General features: G+C 37.4%; 1 protein-coding gene across 2 annotated transcripts in view; it reads left to right on the top strand.

Annotated features, from left to right (window-relative positions):
• Positions 1-23586, top strand: part of DPP10 (dipeptidyl peptidase like 10) — a 791529-nt gene that overhangs the window by 681550 nt on the left and 86393 nt on the right. For both annotated transcript variants that reach the window (XM_062199274.1, XM_062199266.1), the window contains 3 exons: positions 5768-5922; positions 12416-12513; positions 21427-21550. In XM_062199274.1, the coding sequence (XP_062055258.1) occupies positions 5768-5922; positions 12416-12513; positions 21427-21550 (377 nt within the window). The remainder of the gene's footprint in view (positions 1-5767; positions 5923-12415; positions 12514-21426; positions 21551-23586) is intronic.

Here is a 23586-nt window from a genome sequence, read left to right as displayed (position 1 = left end):
AGAAGGGTCTTCCTTCCATTGGTTCATCCCCCAGATGGCCACAATGGCCGGAGCTATGCTGATCTGAAACCAGGAGCCAGGAGCATCCTCCTGGTCTGCGATGCGGGTGCAGGCGCCCAAGCACTTGGGCCATCCTCCACTGCCCTCCTGGGCCACAGCAGAGAGCTGGACTGGAAGAGGAGCAACCGGGACTAGAACCTGGGGCCTATATAGGATGCTGGTGCCACAGGCGGAGGATTAACTAAGTGAGCCATGGCACCAGCCTGAGTGTTGACTAACCAACAGATTATTTCCGTACCTTCAGTTCTCACAAGAATTAAAATTTAAACTCAATATACCCATAACATATTTATTACTATATTCAATTAGGCATGTGTATCTTATATGTCCTCAGCCAAATTATAAATTATTTATATAAATCAGGGTCAAGGTCAAAGCTGGGTAAAAATGGTACATTTGCAAGACAACAATTCCAAGAGACTTACTAAGGACAAGAACTATGGAACCTATGCTTTGTAAAGGTTTGGTCACTAAAGCCTGAAGTTGAGAGGGAAAGAGAAGGCAGTCACTGGAAATGAGAAGAGAGAAATCCTGTAGGTTTTCTTTCTTTCCTTCTTTTTTTTTCTTTTTAACAGTAATAGAAGAGTGAGTTTTGCTTAAGAAATACATTCAGACTCATGATTTAAATGTTAGAGCCAAGAAAATAACTTGTATACATTCCCTTCATTTAAATTCCCTGGTTTCATTTTGGCCATCCTCAACCAAAAGTGACAGAGTATGGCAATATTTTGTTGTTTAAATTAAGAGCTTGTGTTCCCAAAAGAGTAGGATACATACACAAATCCTATTTGCTACTGTTTCATTGTAGGATGATGTAAGTCCAATTAATTCATCAAAAACTTAAAGAGACAACCACAACTTATTGTTTTTACATAAATTTGTGAAAAAAACATCCAAATTAAGAAATGAACTTATCACGTGGCCTGGGTTTTTAATCATGACTGCATTCCTCAAATGCCCATTCCTTTTTCGTTTACTCTATCAGTATGTTAACTAGATACATTATTTGACTGATGGATTAACCTAATACTTCTTCTCAAATGTTTTTCCTTTTCATTGTTTTCTTAATTAGGTTGCTACAATTTCAGTTTTCATTTGACCAGTGTTATTAGAAAAGGATATATTTGTGAATCTCTTGAGCCTCCTTCTCTTCCTAAGTATAGAAATGACAAGTTTTACTCATTGGGAATGAGATAAATTATTAGACTGAGTGTAGTGACTGCTCTCTGTTTATTATTTATTTATTTGTAATTATGAGCCCAAAATGGATAGAGGGGGAATATCAGCTTCCAATTTAGTGTGATATGGATAGAACAGGATATGGCATCCCAAACTCAGGCAGACATTTCAAACACAAAGTCTTATATAGTTGTTTAATGCTAATGATTGAAAGATTAGGGTGGATATTTGATGCAATTATGATGGCTAGGAGATGGATCCTATGGGAGATCTTTATGGTTTTGGATATGTGTTCTCAAGGGTAGTTCTTTGCAGAAGGTTGGTAGTATAAGTTGAGTTTGGTCAAGTTTCTCTCTCTACTGCCTGGTTACCTATATGATTGTTCCTTTGCCTATATTCACCCATTGCAAGTCTCCATCACACACCAGATTAATGGGGATGCCCCATTTTAGACTGTGAACCTCCAACTGGAAGCCAAAATAAACTTTTTTTTTAAATTTTCCTTTCCTCTCATATATTTTAGTTAAGATAATGAATAGCTAAATAATACTTGGAATAACAGAAATTATGATTATATTCCTGTTGGAGACATTCAAACTTAAGCCAATGGGACTTCCAAACCTTCAATCTCATTCCTAAGGGAACAAAGTGCAAAGGTGTCCAGTGGATTAATGGTATAATAGTGAAAGCAGACACTACTTCTTCCTAACTCTTAGTTCTTAAATCTGGTTATGATTGACTATGCAGTAGGGGCATTTTGTGCTGTAGGATGAATCTCAGCTTCAACAAATTTTGTTTGTTGTCAAACAAAAGTACCCAAACTGAGCTAGAACAGAGTGCTCACTCTTCTATCAGTCAGGATACAAATAGCTAACAGAGAATATGAGAACAGTTAATTGCATTAGTGAGGCCATTGCTCTTCTTTTTGCCATAAAATATGTCCTATTTGGAAATTTAATGTAAATTCCTATGGTAATAGATAAGTTATTTTGTAAGTTTATACATGGTAGGCATGACAGGACTGTAAGCAGCAGAGACGATTGTACTCCCAGAATGTGTGTTTGTCCCTGTGAGTCCACTTGCCATCATGTAGTCAAATTATTCTGCTGAGAGGCTACAACTCCAACATCTCAAAGATGTACATTAGCATTAGCAGATAAGGGTGGTGCCAGAGGCTGGCTGACATAAAGGACTTCCATGGATCAGTCTTTGTGTCCATCTGCCATGACTGTGCTCTGATGGACATCAAATGTAATACTGGTATCTTCATATGTTCACTTGCTTGGCCCTTTGGGTAAGCCTGTTTTCTATTTTCTTAACCTCTTTGTTACTAAATTTATAACTGTGTTTTTCTCTCATCCTTGTTCAGATGATCTTTTTTTTTTTTATTTATTTGACAGGTAGAGTTATAGACAGTGAGAAAGACAGAGAGAAAGGTCTTCCTTCCATTGGTTCACTCCCCAAATGGCCGCTACAGCCGGAGCTGTGCCGATCCGAAGCCAGGAGCCAGATGCTTCTTCCTGGTCTCCCATGCGGGTCCAGGGCCCAAGCATTTGGGCCATCCTCCACTGCCCTCCCGGGCCACAGCAGAGAGCTGGAGTGGAAGAGAAGCAACTGGGACTAGAACTGGCGTCCATATGGGATGGTAGTGCTGCAGGCAGCGGATTAACTAAGTGAGCCATGTCACCTGCTCCTGATCTTTTGTTATTATGCATGAATCAAGATGGATTCATGCTTCAAGTCAGGTCTCCTTACACAAAAAGTAGACAAATATTTTCAAAATTCTGACCAAGAAGATTTATGCTTATTTTTATCTTTCAATACCACTGTTGAGTCAGATCATAATACAGAACCTGTCCAGTTCCAGCATCTTCATGTACATTATGCAAATTTGCCCAAAAATAAGGCCTACACTTACTTTTTTTCTGTCAACTTGGGTTCTGGTAAGTGGATCAGGTAACATCCCGTACATGATGGCCAGTTTGCATTGCATAGACAGTTGGTATCCCACAGTCAGGCTGATTTCCACGAGAGTCCAGTTGAGAGCTCTTTTTGAAATAAATAATATTTATCAGCAAAAGAGAGAATGATCTTTCTCTAAAACTCATAGTTCCTGTGCTGTAATTATTATATGGGGGTTCCCAGGGCTCAAGACACTTACATCACCATTGGATCTGGGAGGTCACAAGTTAGGAGTGGAAGAAAAGGTTATACCATGGCCTAGTTCTGTTGCAAAACCCTCAGTTGCTTGGGTTCTAGTTCTGAATAGAACTAGATGGTAGACAGCCTTACAGGTTAGCTGGAAAATAGAAAAGAATCATACAACGTGCAAATGTGGTTTTGTTGTATTCAAAATCAGGAGTCTTTATTTTCTTTTTTATGTGTAAGTGCAGTTTCAACAATGTTTCTCTCATATTAGAAGAGATACTTCTCTGAGTCCCAGACCACTAGGTCTCTACAAAATGCTCTGGTGTTTCAGATTCTTGAATTTTATAGAAAATGTTCTCCTATGCTCTGCAAATATCCAGAGATGGACTAGTTCCCTTGCTAGAGATTGCCTCTGTCACCAAGAAAACATGTGAGAATTTTGAGGTTAAGAATTATTGGCCATTAAATTTAGCTAAATACAGTAGTAGTCAAGTATAAAATGTGTGATTCATGAGACTGATCCAGAAAGCACAAGTAATACTGCATACCTTTTCCAAAATATCCTTATCCTAACTGTTAGGACCCTCATTGTTCTTCACCAGTATCTTCATTTTAGTTTGAAAGAACACATGGACATGAGCTCCTAATTGAAGTTGCATCTCTCTAACCTTTCCTGTATTTTCTTGGCCCTCAGCCATTTCTATCTTGCTACAGAAGACTGGGTTCATGACCATTTGGTCTCCATGTGCATTACTGATCTCACAGTCATGGTTTCAGTTTCTTGTTTTTCCTATGTTTCTCCCTGGGATGTCAGAAGAACCAGGTGCACTGTGTTTGTGTTCATCATTGATTTTGTTTCAACTAAGTGCCATAAACATTTGTTCTCTCAGTGTTCTTCCCCTCTACCTAAATTTTATTCCATGACATTAACATAGGCCATTGATTATTCACAATTCCACCCTTTGCTGTGGATTATCCGTACCCCAGTTCCTGCCAGGAAACCCGAGTATTACATCCCACGTACGAGTGTTATGTGTGTTTGTGTGAGCATGATTATGTGTATGACAAACCTAATCTCAAAATCTAATTTCAAGGGGCTCGCTTCTGAATATACCTCTGATATTAATTACTGAATCTGCCAGGTTTCTAAAAGGAAAGTGTTGGCACATTCAATAAAGTGATTTGATTTATTTACAAAGAGACAAATTTCAAAGGAGAAGGTATAGAGCAATTAGAAAAGAAAAGGCAGTAATCTAAACTAGTATCAGACAAGTTGTTACCACCCTGCAACTACAGAGAGTATCTATTGTCTGACAGAAAAGGAGACAATTGTATAGATGAGACTGCATTGACAGTAGTGGCATCATTGCAAGTGCACAGCCTGCCTGAGGTGACAATGCAGGAGGGAGCCAAGGGAATAACTAACCTGATTTTATTCTCTTCCTTCTACTCTTCTACTCTGCCAAAGCACCATAATGATCACATCCGCTGGAATCCAGCAGGTATGGGGACCATTTTGATGTAGTTTATAGGAAACAACTTTTAAATAAGTGGATAATAGATATCCAAGAGATTTCTTATCCTATTTCCCTAGAGTAATTGGAATAATTTATTAGGTCCTCAACTTGTTTGATGAAGAGAGAATGGAACCATGACTGCAAGCAAATAGGAATGAGTGATGACACATGGTTCTAGTCTGTGTCTTGCTCTTCAATCACTGTTCTTTTCCGTTTGACTACAGCAGTGCTTTTGTCGGCTCTGTTCACGTTGCTGACGATCCATGTAATCCCTATTTCACTGCTTCATTCTTTTCTTCCTTTGCATCTGCTTTTTCTGATGTTTAAAGAGTGTATAAAGGTGGCCAGCACTGCGGCTCAATAGGCTAATCCTCCCCCTTGCAGCGCCGGCACACCGGGTTCTAGTCCCGGTCAGGGCGCCGGATTCTGTCCCGGTTGCCCCTCTTCCAGGCCAGCTGTCTGCTATGGCCCGGGAAGGCAGTGGAGGATGGCCCAAGTGCTTGGGCCCTGTACCCCATGGGAGACCAGGAGAAGCACCTGGCTCCTGCCTTCAGATCAGTGTGGTGCGCCGGCTGCAGTGCGCCTGCCTCGGAGGCCATTGGAGGGTGAACCAACGGCAAAAAGGAAGACCTTTCTCTCTGTCTCTCTCTCACTGTCCACTCTGCCTGTCCAAAAAAAAAAAAAAAAAAAAAAAGAAAGAAAAGAAAAGAGTGTATAAAGGCAGAATTGTCAGGGAAGTTCATAAAAATCGACCATACTCTCTGGAAGGATACATGCCCAGTGAGGATTTCAAGGACGATTGTCTTTGGGTCACTAAGCCCACATCTCTACAGTTGGTTTCAAGTAATACTCATTTATTCTAGAGGAGCTTCTGCATTCTCACATCGCCCACTGGTGGTCACCAGACGGAGAGAGGCTTGCCTTCCTGATGATAAATGACTCACTGGTGCCTAACATGGTTATCCCTCGGTTTACTGGCGCGTTGTATCCCAAAGGGAAGCAGTATCCATATCCAAAGGTAAGTAACACAGCAGTGCTGGAGTGTTTTCTTTTACTAAGTGGATAGTGCTTTTTATTATAAACAAAATGTCTTTGGAGGAAAAAAGGAAGTTCTCTTTATTTATGGACATTTTCCAAGCTTGCAATAATTTATACCCAGACATACAGATGATACAAGAATGTCAGAACTTTCCCTTTTGCTACACTTCTTTTCTTCTGATGCTCATTTTGTATTTGCTCACCTCTTCCTTTAGAAAAGAATAAAAGGTAGTAAGAGATAAAAGGCAGCATTGATGGCAGAGTAAAATAATGCCAGCTTATGAGTGGGTAGTTGGTGTTACAAGGGAAGGGAAATCCCATGCTCAAATAAGATGGAAGTTCCTAGTTAAAATGGAAAAAAAATCAGCTCTCTTTCAGATGATTTCTTAGATAACTTAATATACCATATGTTAATGTGCATTATAAATCTCCGATAAAAACTGACTAAGCATAAAAATTCTCCAGTAAAGAATAAACTAAGCATGAAGAAACTCAATAAAGAGTAGACAAAGCATAAAGAATCACCAGTAAAGACTAGACTAAGCATAAAGAATTTCTTAGTATTAGTATTGATATCAGCATTATTTTGGCAGAGAATACTGTGGAACATACTTCATGAAATGCTGGTATTGAGTCATAGTCAATGGTAGTCAGGATAGATGAATGTGTTTGTTTGTTTCTTTGCTTGGTTTTGTTGTTGTTGTTGTTGAGAATATGGAAATTCTGCTCAGACAGCAAATATTTCCAGTGTTGTGTGAAGTTGCTAGAAGCAGGGTACAAAACATCTGGAGTACACTTGCTTTTCTTTTTTATGCTGTCTATTATGACTCAAGTTATGTTTCTAGAAATTTATTTTTCCCATGCTATGTAATAAAGAAAAAGGCTCAGAGTTAAGTCCCTATATTTTATTCATGTAAAATGTTTTAGTGAAAGCCCTAAAATTCTGCTTTACTCACTTCACTCTTAATTAGTTATATAATGCTAATTTTAACTGGAGGCTACTTTTAAGTAATTTCTTATGTGAGTAGTAGTTCATTTCTCCAGATATGGTAGGTTTTCTACCTTTGAATTTGTGCATTGTATTACATGGGCAAATTACCATCAGACTCCGTACTCTGAGCTTGCAAAAAAGGCTAAATTGGAGGTTAGGTATGTGCACTTCTCTTGCACTCAAATTATCTAAGGGGCAAGAAATGAAAGACTTACATAAGGAAAATCTGAGGTAAGATGAGCAGTTTCCTTAGTGAGCAACTGGGCGGCCTTTCCTCCATTCTCTACGATCTTCTTCTGTAGGCTTGGTATTAAATACAAGATTATGAAGAATCTGATTTTGCGAAATTTTTGTAACTTACCAAAAAGATGTTTGGTTCCAGTTGTATCTTCCTATATGCAATATAATTTTGAAAAGCTACATTTAGAGACTTTTATAAGATTGTAGATTAGAAGACACATATACTCATTGCTTTTCAGTAGAAAATGGCAATTTGACCCAACAAAAAAGTAATCATACTCGTCAAAATATTTTTATCATACCTACAAATTGATTTTTATTTTTCTCCAGTTATAGATTTCACAGTCCTTTTTGTGGATGGCAGTTTGTGCCTGGATAGCACATCTTTCTGTCCCAAGAGAAAAACTGAAGAAATCTCAAATATTTTAATCTCAAATTATTTGATTTACATAATTACTTTCACTTGACAATTAAAAAATAGACAACTAGTGGTAACTGTGAGAGGCACATCTCACTAGTCTAAAAAAAAAAAAAATGAGTCCTATGGAATGGACATCTTTGTTTAGTTCATTTCCCAAGCTGAGTGGGATTTTGAATTTACACAAAAAAGCCAAATGTTTTACCTACATTTTCTTTTTTTAATTTTTTTAATTTTTTTTTTATTTTTATTTTTAGACAGGCAGAGTGGACAGTGAGAGAGAGACAGAGAGAAAGGTCTTCCTTTTGCCATTGGTTCACCCTCCAATGGCCGCCGCAGTAGGGGCGCTGCGGCCGGCGCACCACGCTGATCCGATGGCAGGAGCCAGGTGCTTCTCCTGGTCTCCCATGGGGTACAGGGCCCAAGCACTTGGGCCATCCTCCACTGCACTCCCTGGCCACAGCAGAGAGCTGGCCTGGAAGAGGGGCAACCGGGACAGAATCCGGCGCCCCGACCGGGACTAGAACCCGGTGTGTCGGCGCTGCAAGGCGGAGGATTAGCCTAGTGAGCCGTGGCGCCGGCCATTTTAGCTACATTTTCAAATTACTTTTTCAGAGATGGATTCGTGGTGTTTAAATATAAGCACTTCTAGGTCTCAAAATTTTGACAAAACGCAAGCAACAGAGACATATGAGGAGACATATATTTCAGTAATTCAAAAGACAGTAGATGGAAATCCAAATACTTTGGTATTATTTAATAATTTGTTATTTAATTAGTTATTTATAATTGTCAATAGTAAATATATGTATTACTTAGTAATAATATTTATTAATTTCATAAATCATGTGTCCCAGAAATATACATTGTTTTCAGGGACAATTTTCATTAAATTTCTTTCTCATTTGATTTTTGTCACAATTACTTCATTTTACAAATGGGAACACTGAGAACCTAAAAGGTTAACTGCTTTTATAAAAGTCACAATTATGTCATCAACAAGAAAATGACTCAAATTGATTGTATCCCTCTCTATAAAGTACCAGAAATCAACTTGCCTTTCAGCATACAGGCAATTGCAACTGGAATCAAAACATCTCCTTGTCAAGCTATCAAATATTTGATGATTTACCAATTTATAAAAAATTTTGTGCTCCTTTTATTCCTAAAGACTAAGCTGCATATTGGTAGTATTTTGAGACTTACACCTGCAACATAAAGATATAACATGATGAAGGTCTGACTGTGTGGTAATGGCTTCCCTGAAGAGTGTTAGAAATGAGTCAGATACTGTAGCAGTTAAAGCCAAGAGAAAGAAATCTGAATCCTTGGATGGTAGTTAGGAGGGACACTCGTCCATGTACTTAAGATGACAGGACTCAAAAGTTTGTCTAAGTTTTGGTCCTTGTTCTCATAATACATTTCAATACTATATTGAGTGTGAGACTGTCATTTTTAGACTTATCATTGTCTGCTTAGATATAAAATGTGTTTTCTGTTTTATTTTTTTCACAACAAATATATTGTTCCTACTGCTGTTACACAATCATTAAAAAGGTGGTATTTTGAAAATTGAAGTAACACAGAGTTCATCTTAAATTGTGTTTTAGATTAAACTAGCTTAAAGTGATTATGGCAAATACCCAATGTGGTAAGACATACTAATGAACTACTTACACTAAACAAGTATATTTGTATTTTACTTAATTCAGCATGATTCAGAATGCATAAAATACTCTATGTTTAGCAATTCAGCACAATAGAGCCTCACACTGCTATCCCAGTAACCTCAGGTTAATCTTCTTAATTAAAACATTATCTTGTTTAATGACAGTTTAGTTGCCAGTAAAATAAGGTTAATTATTATTGAAGCTTTTGTTTCAGAACCATGGAAGTAGGAATTCAGCGGATTTACAATCTTTGTGGCGAATGTGACTGTAAAACGCAAACAGATGAACTCGTCTAGCTTGTGAACTGCTGAAATAATTCAAATATTAAACACAAAAATGAACTTAAGATTCATGCTCAATTTCAGAACTTCCACGGAAAGATAAACATCAGCTGAGTTAACAGAATGCTACAGAGCTGAACTCTGAGGAGAGCTGGTGCTAACCTGTTCACTTTTTGTTTAAACGCTGGCAACATGTGTATACAACTTTTAATTTGTGTTCATATAGAAGTTAGTTGGGATATAGATGAACGTGTGCAGGTATGAGCTTACAGTGTGATTGTCAAAGACAGCTGCCTTAAAAATGTGATAATAGCTTTGACAAAGTATGCCACAAATCTGTGCATCATTGGTAAGAGGTCACAGAAAGAGCAAATTTAATTTCCCTTTTGCTTTAATCACTGGATGATTAAGAATAAAAAGCACAGCCTTTCATTAACTAGGATGGAAAATTGTGTATCTCAATAATAACTACCATTTTAAATTCACCAGCACGCACTACTTTAGATGTTTTATGTAAGTCTTTTTATATTTCATATAACAAAACTATGAATATTTTTATCTACAGACAGGAAACCTCCTACTCAAAGCTTCCTTATGACACAATCACAGAGGGGTGTTTGTCTCATTTTTGATAATCAAATAAATAACATTTCACTATTTTTAGCATCTGCCCAATGTCCATGTTAAGTAAATAATGGACTTGGATTTTTACAGCTCTCAGATTCTATAATTGCCCTTTCACTAGCATGGGTGTACAGCATCAGGGAGAAAGTGAGTTCAACAATCAGTGGCTTAGCAAGCTCTCCAGGTCCTCTGAATGATTCTGATGTTGGCTCACCTTTGACAGTGAATGCACCGTGTAGATAGATAGATAGATAGATAGATTGATTTTTTTCAAAATTTGCCTACTCATATGAGAATCTTGTTAGGTCACTGTTTTTTGTAGGCCCACCTCAGAGATTCTGCTTCTGTTTCTGAAAATAGGTCTGGGGAGGGGCCCAGTATTTGTGTTTCTAAGGTTCCAGGCCATACTGATTGACACTACTGGTCCAAGACCCACACACTGAGTTGCACTGGTAAATACTGTGTGCAACTCTAAATTTTAACGCACTTGATCCAAATGTCCGAACTAAAAATCAAATGGATAGAGCTGATGTTTTTAGGGACAACCAGAACAACTCAATTAAAACAAAAAAATAATGTCAAACAGAGCTCCTAGGAATGAAAGAAGTCGAAATTACTCATGGCAAATGTGCCCAGTCCCTGGTGGGTTTAGGAACAAAATTAAAAGCTTTACAAAATCTGAGACTATAGCCTTTGGTGTGAAGCAGGGTCACAGCTTATCTCCCAGGAACCCCTTCCCTGTGTGAGCCATTCCCGTGTTCTCTCTTAATAGTTACCACATTTTTGTAATGAAACCCCATCCTAACTCCTTGTTTTTTTTGCACAAAACTTCTGAACTGTGTGTGGCTCACGCAGAGGTTATAGTCTCTTATGATAATCCAAGGCAGCAGCCCTTGAAGAGCTCTTTCAGACGTTAGTGGAATGGATTATTTTGCGTCTGGGCCTGATTTAACTCTGGGTTGTGTCAGTGCCAATTCTTTGAACATAAATCTTCATCATCTGTAGATCAACCTCATCATTTTATTTAGATTTTTGTCAGACCTGTTTAATGTTTAATTCACCTCATTTTAATCTCCATCTCCTTCTTCGTATATATCATAGAGTCCTCTCTCAATGCGTTGGTCGTTCCACAAAGATAATGCTGAGTTGCTTAGAAACACATAAACCATGATCAACAGATCCTGGGCACCACTTAATCATGTGGACATTCATTCATTCAAACTAATTGAGAGATATTGGTGAAAGTTCCCATTCCTGTATAATTTGGAGGTCTCATTGCCTGAGTATGTGGGGAAAAAACAACTGCAGCATTGCAGTTCAGAGAATCCTAAATTTACACAGTATCTCAGTAGCTCTCTGGGTTATCAGCTATTTCACCTGGCACAGTTTGCATAGCTTCTCCATGTCATCTGAAAATGATTATAATTATATCTAAGGACTATAGCAGAGACTTTTAATGACATAATTCATGTCTGTTAGTATATACCATGTGCCAGAAGTATTTCAACCATTATCCATGCTGGTTATTATTGATTTAATGCAATGTTGATTCACTGAACTCAAATTGTATGTCTTTACCATTGCCGTTCTGCGCTGCATTGCCAGGTACTCAGTGAGGGTAGTTTGCCCACCTCCCAGTAGTCAATTGTACAAATGACTCCATTTAGTAATCAATAAAGTTTAAAAGAGAAACCAAGGAGATTAATGCAGTTGAATAAATTAGGATTTCTGGGATTTTATACACGGGGTAACCTGGTTTGAATAAGCTTTCTTGCTTGCTTGCTTTCTTCTTTCCCTTCCCTACTTCCCTCCTTCACTCCCTTCCTTTCCTTCCTTCCTTTCTTCCTCCCTTGTTTCTTGTCTTTCTTCTTTTTTCTTAGATTAGCCAAATCTCCACATTGCAATTCACATCCTACAATGTGAGTAGCTACTTATCTAATAGCTACTTTGTACAGCCATTCTGGTGTCATTCTGGAGAAAGAACACAGTAACACTGCCTAATGAATGAACTCATCATGATTTCCTGTCACCTGTAATTGTCAGACAAAAATGCTTGAGAAACAGCATTCTGCAAAAACAATTCAAAGCCATCAAGTTGTAGAATTTAAAATCGTTTTTACTTTAGAGAAATTATACTTTTTTCCTCTGTAATACAAAAAAGTAAATGAATCAAAAATGTATTTTCTTTGTTTTTTTCAATATATTCTAATGTTTACTATACTTGCATTCCAACTTTCATGTTTTCCAAGGCAGGTCAAGTGAACCCAACAATAAAATTATATGTTGTAAACTTATATGGACCAACTCACACTTTGGAACTCATGCCACCCGACAGTTTTAAATCAAGGTATGCAACTCCAATTTCACTTTTATGTGGAAATAGATATTTTCTATTCAATTATCTTTTGCTGCAATTTGGAGAGAGAGGTGATCATCTTAACAAATCTACTTGGAAATAAAGCTGCGGTTTCCTGCATTAGTGAGGAATGAAATCGTTGTAGGGGGTCTGGCTGTTCCCAAGAGGAATTTAGTTTCAAGGTGATTAGCAGCACCACAAAATCACTAAAAGATACTGATGCTAAGGATTCTGCTGTTGGTTGGAGATTCCATAGAAACATGGGGACAAAGGATAATTTTTCATTCAATTTTCTTCTAAAAATAATTGTTCTATTAGTTTAAATATTGCTCTTTGAAAGAGTATAAATTCCCTGAAATTTGTGTGGTTATTCTAATTTTCTTCCCATAACTTGCCAAGGGTTCTGTAGTAGTATTCTCTAGATAGATAAATGTGATGATATTCTGTTTCAAGTTACAATAAATAAGAAGTCTTTCTAATTAAGATACTTGCACAGGGAGCAAAGAAACATATTTCCTGTGCCAAAGCAGAAACTTCTGTACAAAACAACTAACCAAATAACCACATGTACTTTGAAATCCAGAGTAGTCTCAAACTTTAACAGTGATTCTTCCAAATTCTCCAGCCATTTGGAAAGGTACCTAGTTCTCAGTGATACAGTTGATAGTGGAGGGATTTGTTCGCTAACCAACAAGGCACCAAGATGTTACAACTGCTAGTATACCTTGAGAACCTGTTCTACCTGCAAAAAAGTATGAGGCAGATGAATAAACCAAGAAGGTAATTGTTAGCAAAAAGTTTATTGAAAAGAGCAGAGGGTTTGAAAGAACAGAGTGAAAGCTCCTGGGAGCCACAAGAGGCTTCTTAAGAGGGCAAAAGCCATTGAAAGGAAGCAATCTAGGGGCTTTATAAGCTGCTGGAAAATTTGTACAAGATCCTTGAAGAAAAATGTTTCATGTGTGGTGAGCTCATTCTGCCATCTCTCCCATTTGGTTGTGACTTTTACAGGACAGAGCAAAATTTCTATCTTGGAGCTTTTTGGCAGGGAGGTTTGGAGGGTGGGGAGCTGCTTGTCATCACCGTTCTGAGACTGGTCACAGACAACTGCAGCCACCTGGCTTTCGGCATGGCCTTGGCCTTGGCAGCAGAGCCTGTTTTTCTCCTGACTAATCAAAGAAAGTCTTTGTCTCTTTTATTATCATGCTTGCTTTCTGGCTCAGGCTGGTTTCCCAGCCAAGCTAAGAAAATGTTCCACGTTACTAGAGGAGCCCCTTTGTTCTCTCCCCTCTTTATCATTCCCACTCTATTCCTTTCATCCACACAGGCGAAGTAGCTCATTTAGGAAAATGGTTTTACACTCTATTGGATGATGGGGGCTAAGTTCAAAGTCTGTTTTGATAATGTCTATAATCAGTGCAAGGTGACTGGTTCTGCAGAATTTCCACTCAAATGTTGACATATGTAACGACTTTTCATCTCAGTGGGGGAACTTTCGCAGAAAGTACAGCCTGATGTGTGTGGGAACTTTCTCTTCTTGAAAAGGGAATAAAATGCGTACACTTCATCAAATGTCTCAAGTGCATATACTAGAACTCCTTCACGCAATAACAATCTTTTCTTTCATTCTTTCTTTTTTTAACTGTCAGCTGTCTTGCAAAAAAGAAAAAGGGAGAAGGAGCTAATACATGATTCCCTTATTAATTGTCACTATACAGCTAAACTGAAGGTATATAAAAATGTAGATGCTTATGGGAAAAATGAAGCCCAGAGAGAATAAATAGTTGATATATAAACTCAGGACTAGCTGCTGCCAAAGCAGAACTTAGGGTAAGGACTCTCTCATATGTTACAGAACATTCCATCCAGGCTGTGATGGAAAACCTGGACAGTCCATCTGAATGACCATGCTTATCAAATCAAACAGGAACTTCTATCCCTGAGTTCCACTTACACCAGCTATGATGATTTTGCCACAAATGGAGAATCTACTTAAATAATTGACATGTTCAGGATCCCTTAACTCTAGCTTTTTCTCTTAATTGCTTAACCCTGAATAACAGAAATGGTACTACACTAGAAGAATCTCAGTCACACGTCTACTAGTATTTCATTGTGTCATCATGAACAAGTCATTTTACCTCTCTAAGGGTGAATATCATATTTTGGAAATAACTTCTAATTTTCATCCTTTTTTAAATATAATAAGGATAAATTTTACAATATCCATATTTCTTTCTGATAGGAACTAGTGTTCCCTTTGATTTTGTTACTATTTATACAAAATATATTTATGTAAGTAGACTTATTAGCAGCGCAATTTACCCACATCATATTAAATCAAATGTCTTATGTTGGTATTTGAGTTGTGTTCATAGTGTTATGAAAGCCTCAGTCCTTGTCCTTGTTGTGGAATCAATAAGGACCAGGTTTGAGGGTAAATGAAAGAGATAGTTAAATGCATTAACAGATGCCCACAATGGCAGATTATCCATCTCAAGCACTACTGTCCCATTTAGAGAGGATTTTTAGTGAAGCTGCAATGAAGAGGGGCTGCTTTCACAGACAGTGTGGGAGGAGCACCACACCTTCAGGGTAGCTCTGATAAAGGCCAGAATCGGTCAGGCATCAAACTTGCCAAGACCTTGCTGGTCAGTCCTTGAGAAGGTCTGTAGGTGGAGAGATTAACTCTGTCTGTGATTGTTGCTTCACTCTTGACTGCAAAGTAGTCCTGATATTTATTAAAGCATTCCTATGTATGAGCAACACCTGAGGCGTGAAGCTTAACATAAGCTAGTGCTTGGTCACAGTGGCTTCAAAGACATCATTTGTCTAGAATTAGTGAGGTAAAGCTGTGCACTGTGTGAATCTGCCACCTTACATTTGATTATGGCAAAAACCAGCTCATCATTTTTAGGTTGCTCTGTATACTGGCATTGCTACCTGTATCATCTGAGATACATAATACCCAAATGATTAATTTACTTTTAGCAACTTGCCTATTAATTTTTTAAAGTATGTTATTTAAGCATCTACATTTTTATATACCTTCAGTTTATCTGTATGGCAATTAATAAGGGAATCATGTATTAGCTCCTTTTCCCTTTTTCTTTTTTCCAAGACAGCTGACTCTCAAATATAACAATCTTGGAAGTTTCCTCACTCTAATAAAATCACCACGGAAACAGGAATGACAATTGAATATAGAAGGCTTCTAAAAGTTCATGGAAAATAGAATTAAAGGATAAGTTTACTTTGGTGTAACATTTTTTAAACTCATTCATAGATTTTTTATAATGCGTATTTCCTATGAACTTTTTGAAGATATTGCCTAAATAGAAAGTAATATTAATAAATGTTGGAAAATGTTCTTTTATGAATTGGACTACCTTATTGGTTTTATTCTCTAAACTCTACTCCAGAGATTAGATGTATTTGGGTTTGAGGGTTTGAAGATCATTGACCATTTACTTTGGATGGTTGGCTTATTTATATGTAACCACTAGTATTTGTAATTATTGTAGCGAGGAGCCCCCAAGGTAATATCATCTGATGATATGTCCTTTAACCAGGGACATAGATTCTAACGAAAGTCTGAAAAACCTAAAGTTCAATTTATTTATATTGTTTTTTTAAAAAAGAAATTAAAAGGGTAAGATAACTTGGATAAAAGCATAAATCTTATCTTCTATGATCCCTTCATCTAATTTATATATGCTCATTCAGCTAAGGACACTTTGTCAAACAAATGTAGACTACGAATATCAGTTTTCCCCAATGGTAGTTCAGTCCTGATTCATCTCATTATGATGCAGTTCTTGTGTATTTGCATCATGGTCTGTGTTGATTCTGGAAAAAGAAAAATAATGTTGCCTGGTAGGGACTAAGATAACCCGTCTTTAATTTTCCCCAGAACCAGCAGGAGTGATAAAGTCATCTCAACATTTTGCAAATTGTTGGACTGTGAGTTTGAGGTATTGCTAGCACTCAGCAGCTTTATTAAAAATATTAGGTGTGAATTTACAAATGTGTGGTTAGGGACTGGCATTTGGCACAGTGGGTTAAGCCTCTGCTTGTGATGCCTGCATCTTCATAATAGAGTACCAGCTCGAGTCTCAGCTGCGCTGCTTCCAATCCAGCTTCCTCCTAATACATCTGGGATGGTAGTTAATGATGAAATAGTTCTTGCACCCTTTCCACCCATGTGGAAGACCCAGATGAAATTCCTTGCTCCTGGATTTTTTTTTTTTTTTTTGACAGGTAGAGTTACAGACAGTGAGAGAGAGAGAAACAGAGAGAAAGGTCTTCCGACTGCTGGTTCACTCCCCAAATGGCCCCTACAGCCAGCATTGTGCCAATCCGAAGCCAGGGGCCAGGTGCTTATTCCTGCTCTCCCCATGTGGGTGCAGGTTCCCAAGCACTTAGGCCATCTTCTGCTTTCCCAGGCCACAGCAGAGAGCTGAACTGGAAGAGGTGCAACCGGGACTAGAACAGGTGACCATATGGGATACTGGTGCTGCAGGCGGAGGATTAACCTAGTGCACCATGGCACCAGCCCCTTGGCTCCTGGATTTCACCTGGTTCAGTCCTGGCTATTTCAGTATATATGGAGTGAATCAGTAGATGAAAAATCTCTCTTTTTTCTGTCTCCCTCCTTGCTTTTGTGTCCTCTGCCTTTTAAGTAAATATATCTTTAAAAAAATAAAGAATACATAGTTAAATTCTTGTGAATAAATTTTTATGATAATTAATCACATATATTTCCATAGACTTGATGTCACATTGTTTTGGAAAAGTGATATATTTTTGTTTGTTTATAGAGCTTTACAGTCTTTACATTTAAAATAATCTCTTTGATTTCTCCTTACACTGCATCTTTAACATCATTTATTAGAATTTTTTCTCCTCACCCACCTTTTGTGACCCAATGTTACCAGCCTGCATCATTGACATGTCACTGTCACGATTCCCCCTGTTTCTGGGCTTGATGCTAACATGCTTTCTATTCCATTGATGTATATCTAGATTACACATGGGGATATCTGTCTGTGTACATGGGAAGCGTCATAATGAACACTGTTGCAAATTATGCATAATTATTAACAGAGGTCTTTGTCAGATACTATCTTGAGTTGTTCATGACTGCTATCACCCTACATTCATGGGCAAATATCCCTGAATATTCTCAAAGAAAATGAACTCAGAGCAGCTATACATGCACAAAAATTGTTATGATTGCAGAGCCATCATTGGACAGGAAGCCCTTAAAATCACAGATATGACAGCTAACATACTTGTCTGCAGGTGAGACTGGGGCCTCCATTCCACCTATCCCTGTGAACAATTAGATCTCTGTGCCAGACCATCCAGCTGATAAAAAGCCTCTGTGGACTTGAGTGCAATCCCTCTAACCCACTAGTTTCTCTCTCTGTGGCTCAAGAGGACCAGATCCTCGAGGACTTCCTGGGTCATCCAGAGCCATGGAGACCAGGAACAAGCAGGAAAGCCAGTTGTCAGAAAGGCTTCTGCTGGCCACTGGCCACCAGATCTAATGTGTTCATGAGATGGAATTCTGGGAGGACGCCACATCTCAGCAGGCAGTCCAAGCAGTGTTACAATGCCAGGTAAGGGCACCACTGAACCTACTTCCTCATTCAGAGAAAACCAGTATACTCATGTCCAAAGGGAATATTGACACATATTCATGCAAATCATAGGGAAAACTGCACCTGGGATCATGGGACAAGGAAAGAAAGGGCACAGGAAATGATTTTTTTTAGTGAATTTCTTTTGTCTTGTATACATGTCAGACTGTACTTTAACTTTTATTTTGAATATTTCTAACATTTTAACACAGAAATTGTAATAGTTTGGAATTGCTCCATGTAAAACTTCATACATTTAATTTTGGGGAGATTACTTTCTCTTCAGATTGTGATTACCATTGCAAGATAATCTTCAGATATGAGTAATAAGTATACGAAGGTATTTCACATAAGATTAAGGTTTTGCTTGTGAACATGGTACCTTTTTATCACATTTTTAACATATGGTACAAATAGTCACATTATTTAATTAAATAGAAAAAGAGAAATATAGTTTATAGCTAAAAATAGTTATTTAAAAATGTTGCCCGGCGCTCCGGCTCACTGGGCTAATCCTCCACCTGTGGCTCCCGCACCCCGGGTTCTAGTCCCGGTTGGGGCACCAGATTCTGTCCCGGTTGCTCCTCTTCCAGTCCAGCTCTCTGCTGTGGCCGGGAAGGCAGTGGAGGATGGCCCAAGTGCTTGGGCCCCTGCACGCGCATAGGAGACCAGGAGGAAGCACCTGGCTCCTGGCTTCAGATCGGTGCAGCGCATTGGCTGTAGCGGCCATTTGGGGGTGAACCAACAGAAGGAAGATCTTTCTCTCTGTCTCTTTCTATCTCTAACTCTGCCTGTCAAAAAAACTATAAATAAATAAATAAATAAAAATGTTGCTATATTTATCTATTTGAAAGATAAACTAGGAGAGACATTGAGAGAGAGAGAGAGAGAAGGTAGAAAGATAGAAAGGTAGAAAGGTAGAAAGGTAGAGGGAGATCCCTTATTGAGATTACTGATTTGGTCTCCAAATATCTGCAATAGTTGGGGCTTGGCCAGTTTGAAATCAGAAGTTTGCAACCCAATCCAGGTCTCTCTGTATGGGTGGCAGAAATCCAACCACTCAAGCTAAAACCTCCCAGGTTTTGCATTAGCAGGTTCCTGGAATCACAATTGGAGCCAGAATTTGTATTTCAAAAAGGCATTTCAAAAGGGTATGAGGGCATCCAAAGTAACATTTTAACAGCTATGTCAAATATCTACCCTTAATGAGATCATTATAAGATAACAATTTTATAGCTAAGTTCATGTCCTCTTAAAAATTAGTTATTCCTCATATTTGCACTGGTTGTCTTTTAATTGTTTTCCAGATAGCACAACCATTCTGAAGTCAAGAACTGACATTGTAGTTAATACAGATAGTAACGTGTCAGTATCTGTTAAAGCATAGCAGAATGCTGTTGACAGCTTTCACTGGGGAGATATTTTGAAAGGGAGGGCATTCAAGATTGAATATCTGAATTCTGTTTTAATCTGGTTCATTTTTTAAAATTACTCATGTTTGTCAACCCAGTTTGCATAAAATATATTTATTAACTCTATCCAACTGAGATAATTTTCTGACTATATTTGAAAACCAACTATATACCAGTCTTATCATACTTTTTCCAAAAATATGTCCTTTCTCCTTTTGCAGTCTTTAGTTGTTTACAATCAAATTATTTTTTCTTCCATTTTGAAAGATATTTCTGTCAATTATTCAGAAATGTTCATATGTATTTTCAGTGTTTGGCATTTCTTTTATTAATTACTTATAGTACCTACTACCTCGTTATTGCAAACTAAATTCTCTGAATAAATCTATGAAAGAGTTAATACTATTTTCTGCTTTTAATATTCACAGTATCTAATATGCTAATATATGCAAAATAAATCAGTTTAAATAAAATGCAGTGGAAATGAACAGGACATTGTTCTGTGCAAGATCACGAGGCCATTTGATTTGACCAAAAAGTATGCCTTAACCGGCTGCATATTTGATTTTAAGTTTCCTTGTTAGCTCTACTTAAGGGCACTTAGGTTATGATCTCATTGGATTTCTAGGCACTTTTCAAGTGGGGCTTAGCTGATTGTGAAAGCTGCCACATGTCTTGAGGAGCTTGTGAAGAAAATATGGCAGGTTTCATTATCTGACAGGCTGAACTTGCCCTTCTCCTGACATCTTCACTTTGATGGGATAACAGGTTTCTAAAGGAAGTAGGAGCTATGTATTATTGTTAGAAAAGTGAGAGTCAAGTAACTGGACCTCTAACACAGAGGTGTTGAAGGACAGGTGATTTGTATCACAAGGTTATTCTTCCATAGTGAAATTTTCTGTCACATAAAACCTGAGTTGATTAGTTTCAGTATAATACTCGTGGATGCCACATTTCAAACTGCTTCTAAACTCATTTATTCTGAATCTGGGCAAGTTTGTAGAAAAGTATGTTTCTTTTTGCCATAAAATGAACCATTATGATTATATTTTGTTGCATAGAGGTTCAGAGTTTTGTGATATTTATGTAAATCTCCAAAATACAGGATCTTTTTGTCATAAAAGAAAATACATACACTTTTTCTCAATCGCCAATCACCCTGAGGACATCATAGGCCCCACTATCTTGTGATAATAAAATCTAATAGCCCCACATCCGCTACAGTTTGACACCTTGTTTTGACCTGCTTCAAATAAATGACTAACAATATTATAAAACATGTATATGAATAAAAGATTAAAAATGATCATTGTTCCACAACTGACAAAGATCAAGTTAAACCAGTCATACATCTGTAGCAAAAGTCCTCATGTGTGAATTAAAGTATCATGACATTAATGCCGAAGGCATAACTTTCAGTGAAGAGCAGGCTTTCCTTTGAATTGACTACTGATTGTGTTGTTGAAGAAATAAAATAAAATATAGTTTTAAGATGTATATCAGTTTTGCATATATATTGGTACTAATTTAAAATTTTTCTTGAATCTTTAGCATCTGATTATTTTTAGTTTTTGAAGAATAATTTTCTGGGAAATAATTTACTCAAATTTATTTTAAAATTTTCTGTATATTTGTATATATATATGTGCATGCATAGAAATATATGTACATACATTTTCATTTATATACAGACTATTTAAATGAAAAGATATCACATTCATAAAAATAAATATGACATAGAATTCTTACAGTGTTTTGGTTATTTTGCATAAAAATGGCAAGTTTATGTTAATTGTTCGATACAGATTCTCTGGTGCTGAACATGCATTTCTTTTTTGTTTCCCTACTAGAGAATACTATGTCACTATGGTTAAATGGGTAAGCAATACCAAGACAGTGGTAAGATGGTTAAATCGACCTCAGAACATCTCCATTCTCACCGTCTGTGAGACCACTACTGGTGCTTGCAGTAGAGTGAGTATCATTTAGTATTACTTTATGCTTAAAATTGAGTTTTTCCTCATCTCTGAAAAGAGAAATCAGAAAATCTTTTGTCAAATGCTTCATTATTTAACCTCCAAAGGCACTGAGGAAATAAAAGGATTATCCTATTAAGAGTGTGTATTTTACTCTGTAAGTCTTCTAAACGCTGAAATGAGTAGTATGAATGATAAACAGAGAACAAAGTGAGGTGAAAAAAATACATGAATTCTTATACAGCATAAATGGTAGTCAAGTCGCTTTAGTTTTATTCCTAGAGGTGCGATTTCTGTCCATGTTTTGTCTCTATCTTGAGAATTTAGGTGTCTTTCCTGTTTGTAAGCACATCTTTATCTACCAGATTTGTCTTATAAAATAATGATTTCTCTGTCCTTAAATTAAGTGAATACATTAAAAAACTGGTTCTTGAACCACCCCTTTTTGAAAGTATCTTATATGTTAATTTCTAAAAGCAGGTTTTGTAAACTGTAGTAAATTTGGTATATACCATTTTTTAAGGTTCCTTATAGTACAATCAGTATAAATTGTTATGTACTTGGTACTTGAAACGAATTTTAAAATTTCTGGTCTGGAAAAGATGAAGTATTTGTTAACAGACTTTTCTTTCTGTTATAAAAGAACTATAACATTGAAATATACATATATATATATACATACATGTGTGTGTATATATATATATATATATATATATTTCTCTGAAACTCTGAAATAATTATAGAGAGAGACAGAAGAGAGCTTCCATGTGATGGTCAACTTCCCAGATTACCACAATGGCCAGAACTGAGTGAGGAGCTTCATCTGGGTCTCCCATGTGGGTGGCAGGGCCCAAATATTTGGGAAAGTAGTGGAAAATGGCACAAATGTTTGGGGCCCTGCCATCCATGAGGGAGACCTGGATGAATCTCCTGGGTCCTGGCTTTGGACTGACCGAGCCCTGGCCATTGAACCCATTTAGGTAGTGCAGCAGTGTTTAGAAGATCTCTGTCTCTTTGTCTGTGTAGCTCTTTCAAATAAATAGTATTTTTTTTTAAAAAGGAAAAATTAACAAGTTTTTTTAAAAACTACACATTAGAAATTTTAATTGAGAAATATAAACTTTAAAAATAGAAAATGGAATTTCAAGAACTGAAAAATACAGTGTCTAAAATGAGAAAATGACAAGTGTTTAATAACAGGTTAGACAATGTTGCAAGAAGGGACATTGAAACAATCAAAATTGAAACCCTGGACCAGCAGAGTGGTGTAGTGGATACAGCTGCTGTATTTGATGGCTATGTCCCATATCAGAGGGCTAATAGGCATCTCAGCTGCTCTGCATCTGATCCAGCTTCCTCCTAACGCACCTGGGACCTTGTAATCCACATGGGAAACCTGGATGGAGTTCCTGACTCGTGGCTTCAGCCTGGCCCACAAGTGGTTATTGTGGCTATCTGGGAAGTTCACTAGTGTATGAAAGATCTCTCTCCATCTTCCCCTCTCTGCCTGGTGCTTGGCCTTATAAATGAATGAATGAATGAACAAAGGAATAAATAAACAAAAAAAAAATCCCTGATAGAAAAAAAGCTAACAAATGAATAAAGCATCAGTAGACAACACGGCAGTAAGAATTATTACATATATGAAGTTCTATACACAGAAGATAGGGTTTAAGATATCAGGGCAGGATATATTAAAGAAATAATTACATAAAATTTCACAGATTGAATGAAAATATATTTATCCATGTTTCCAAGAAGTTAACAAGTCCCCAACAGGATAAAGACAAAGAAACCATACCTAGACACTTCATACTTAAATTACTGTAAATAAAGGTTAAGACATTTGAAAGCATCCTAAAGAAAACCACATTATATACAGGAGATATAATAATAGAAATTGTTGGGGCAAGCACTGTGGAGTAGCAGGTAAAGCCACCACCCGCAGTGCCGGCAAACCATATGGGCACTGGTTCGAGTCTCGGATGCTCCACTTTTGATCGAGCTCTCTGCAATGGCCTGAGAAAGCAGTAG

This window comes from Lepus europaeus, chromosome 1 (genome assembly GCF_033115175.1).
Source record: "Lepus europaeus isolate LE1 chromosome 1, mLepTim1.pri, whole genome shotgun sequence".
Lineage (NCBI taxonomy): Eukaryota > Metazoa > Chordata > Mammalia > Lagomorpha > Leporidae > Lepus > Lepus europaeus.
This window is presented reverse-complemented; position numbering and strand designations above follow the sequence as displayed.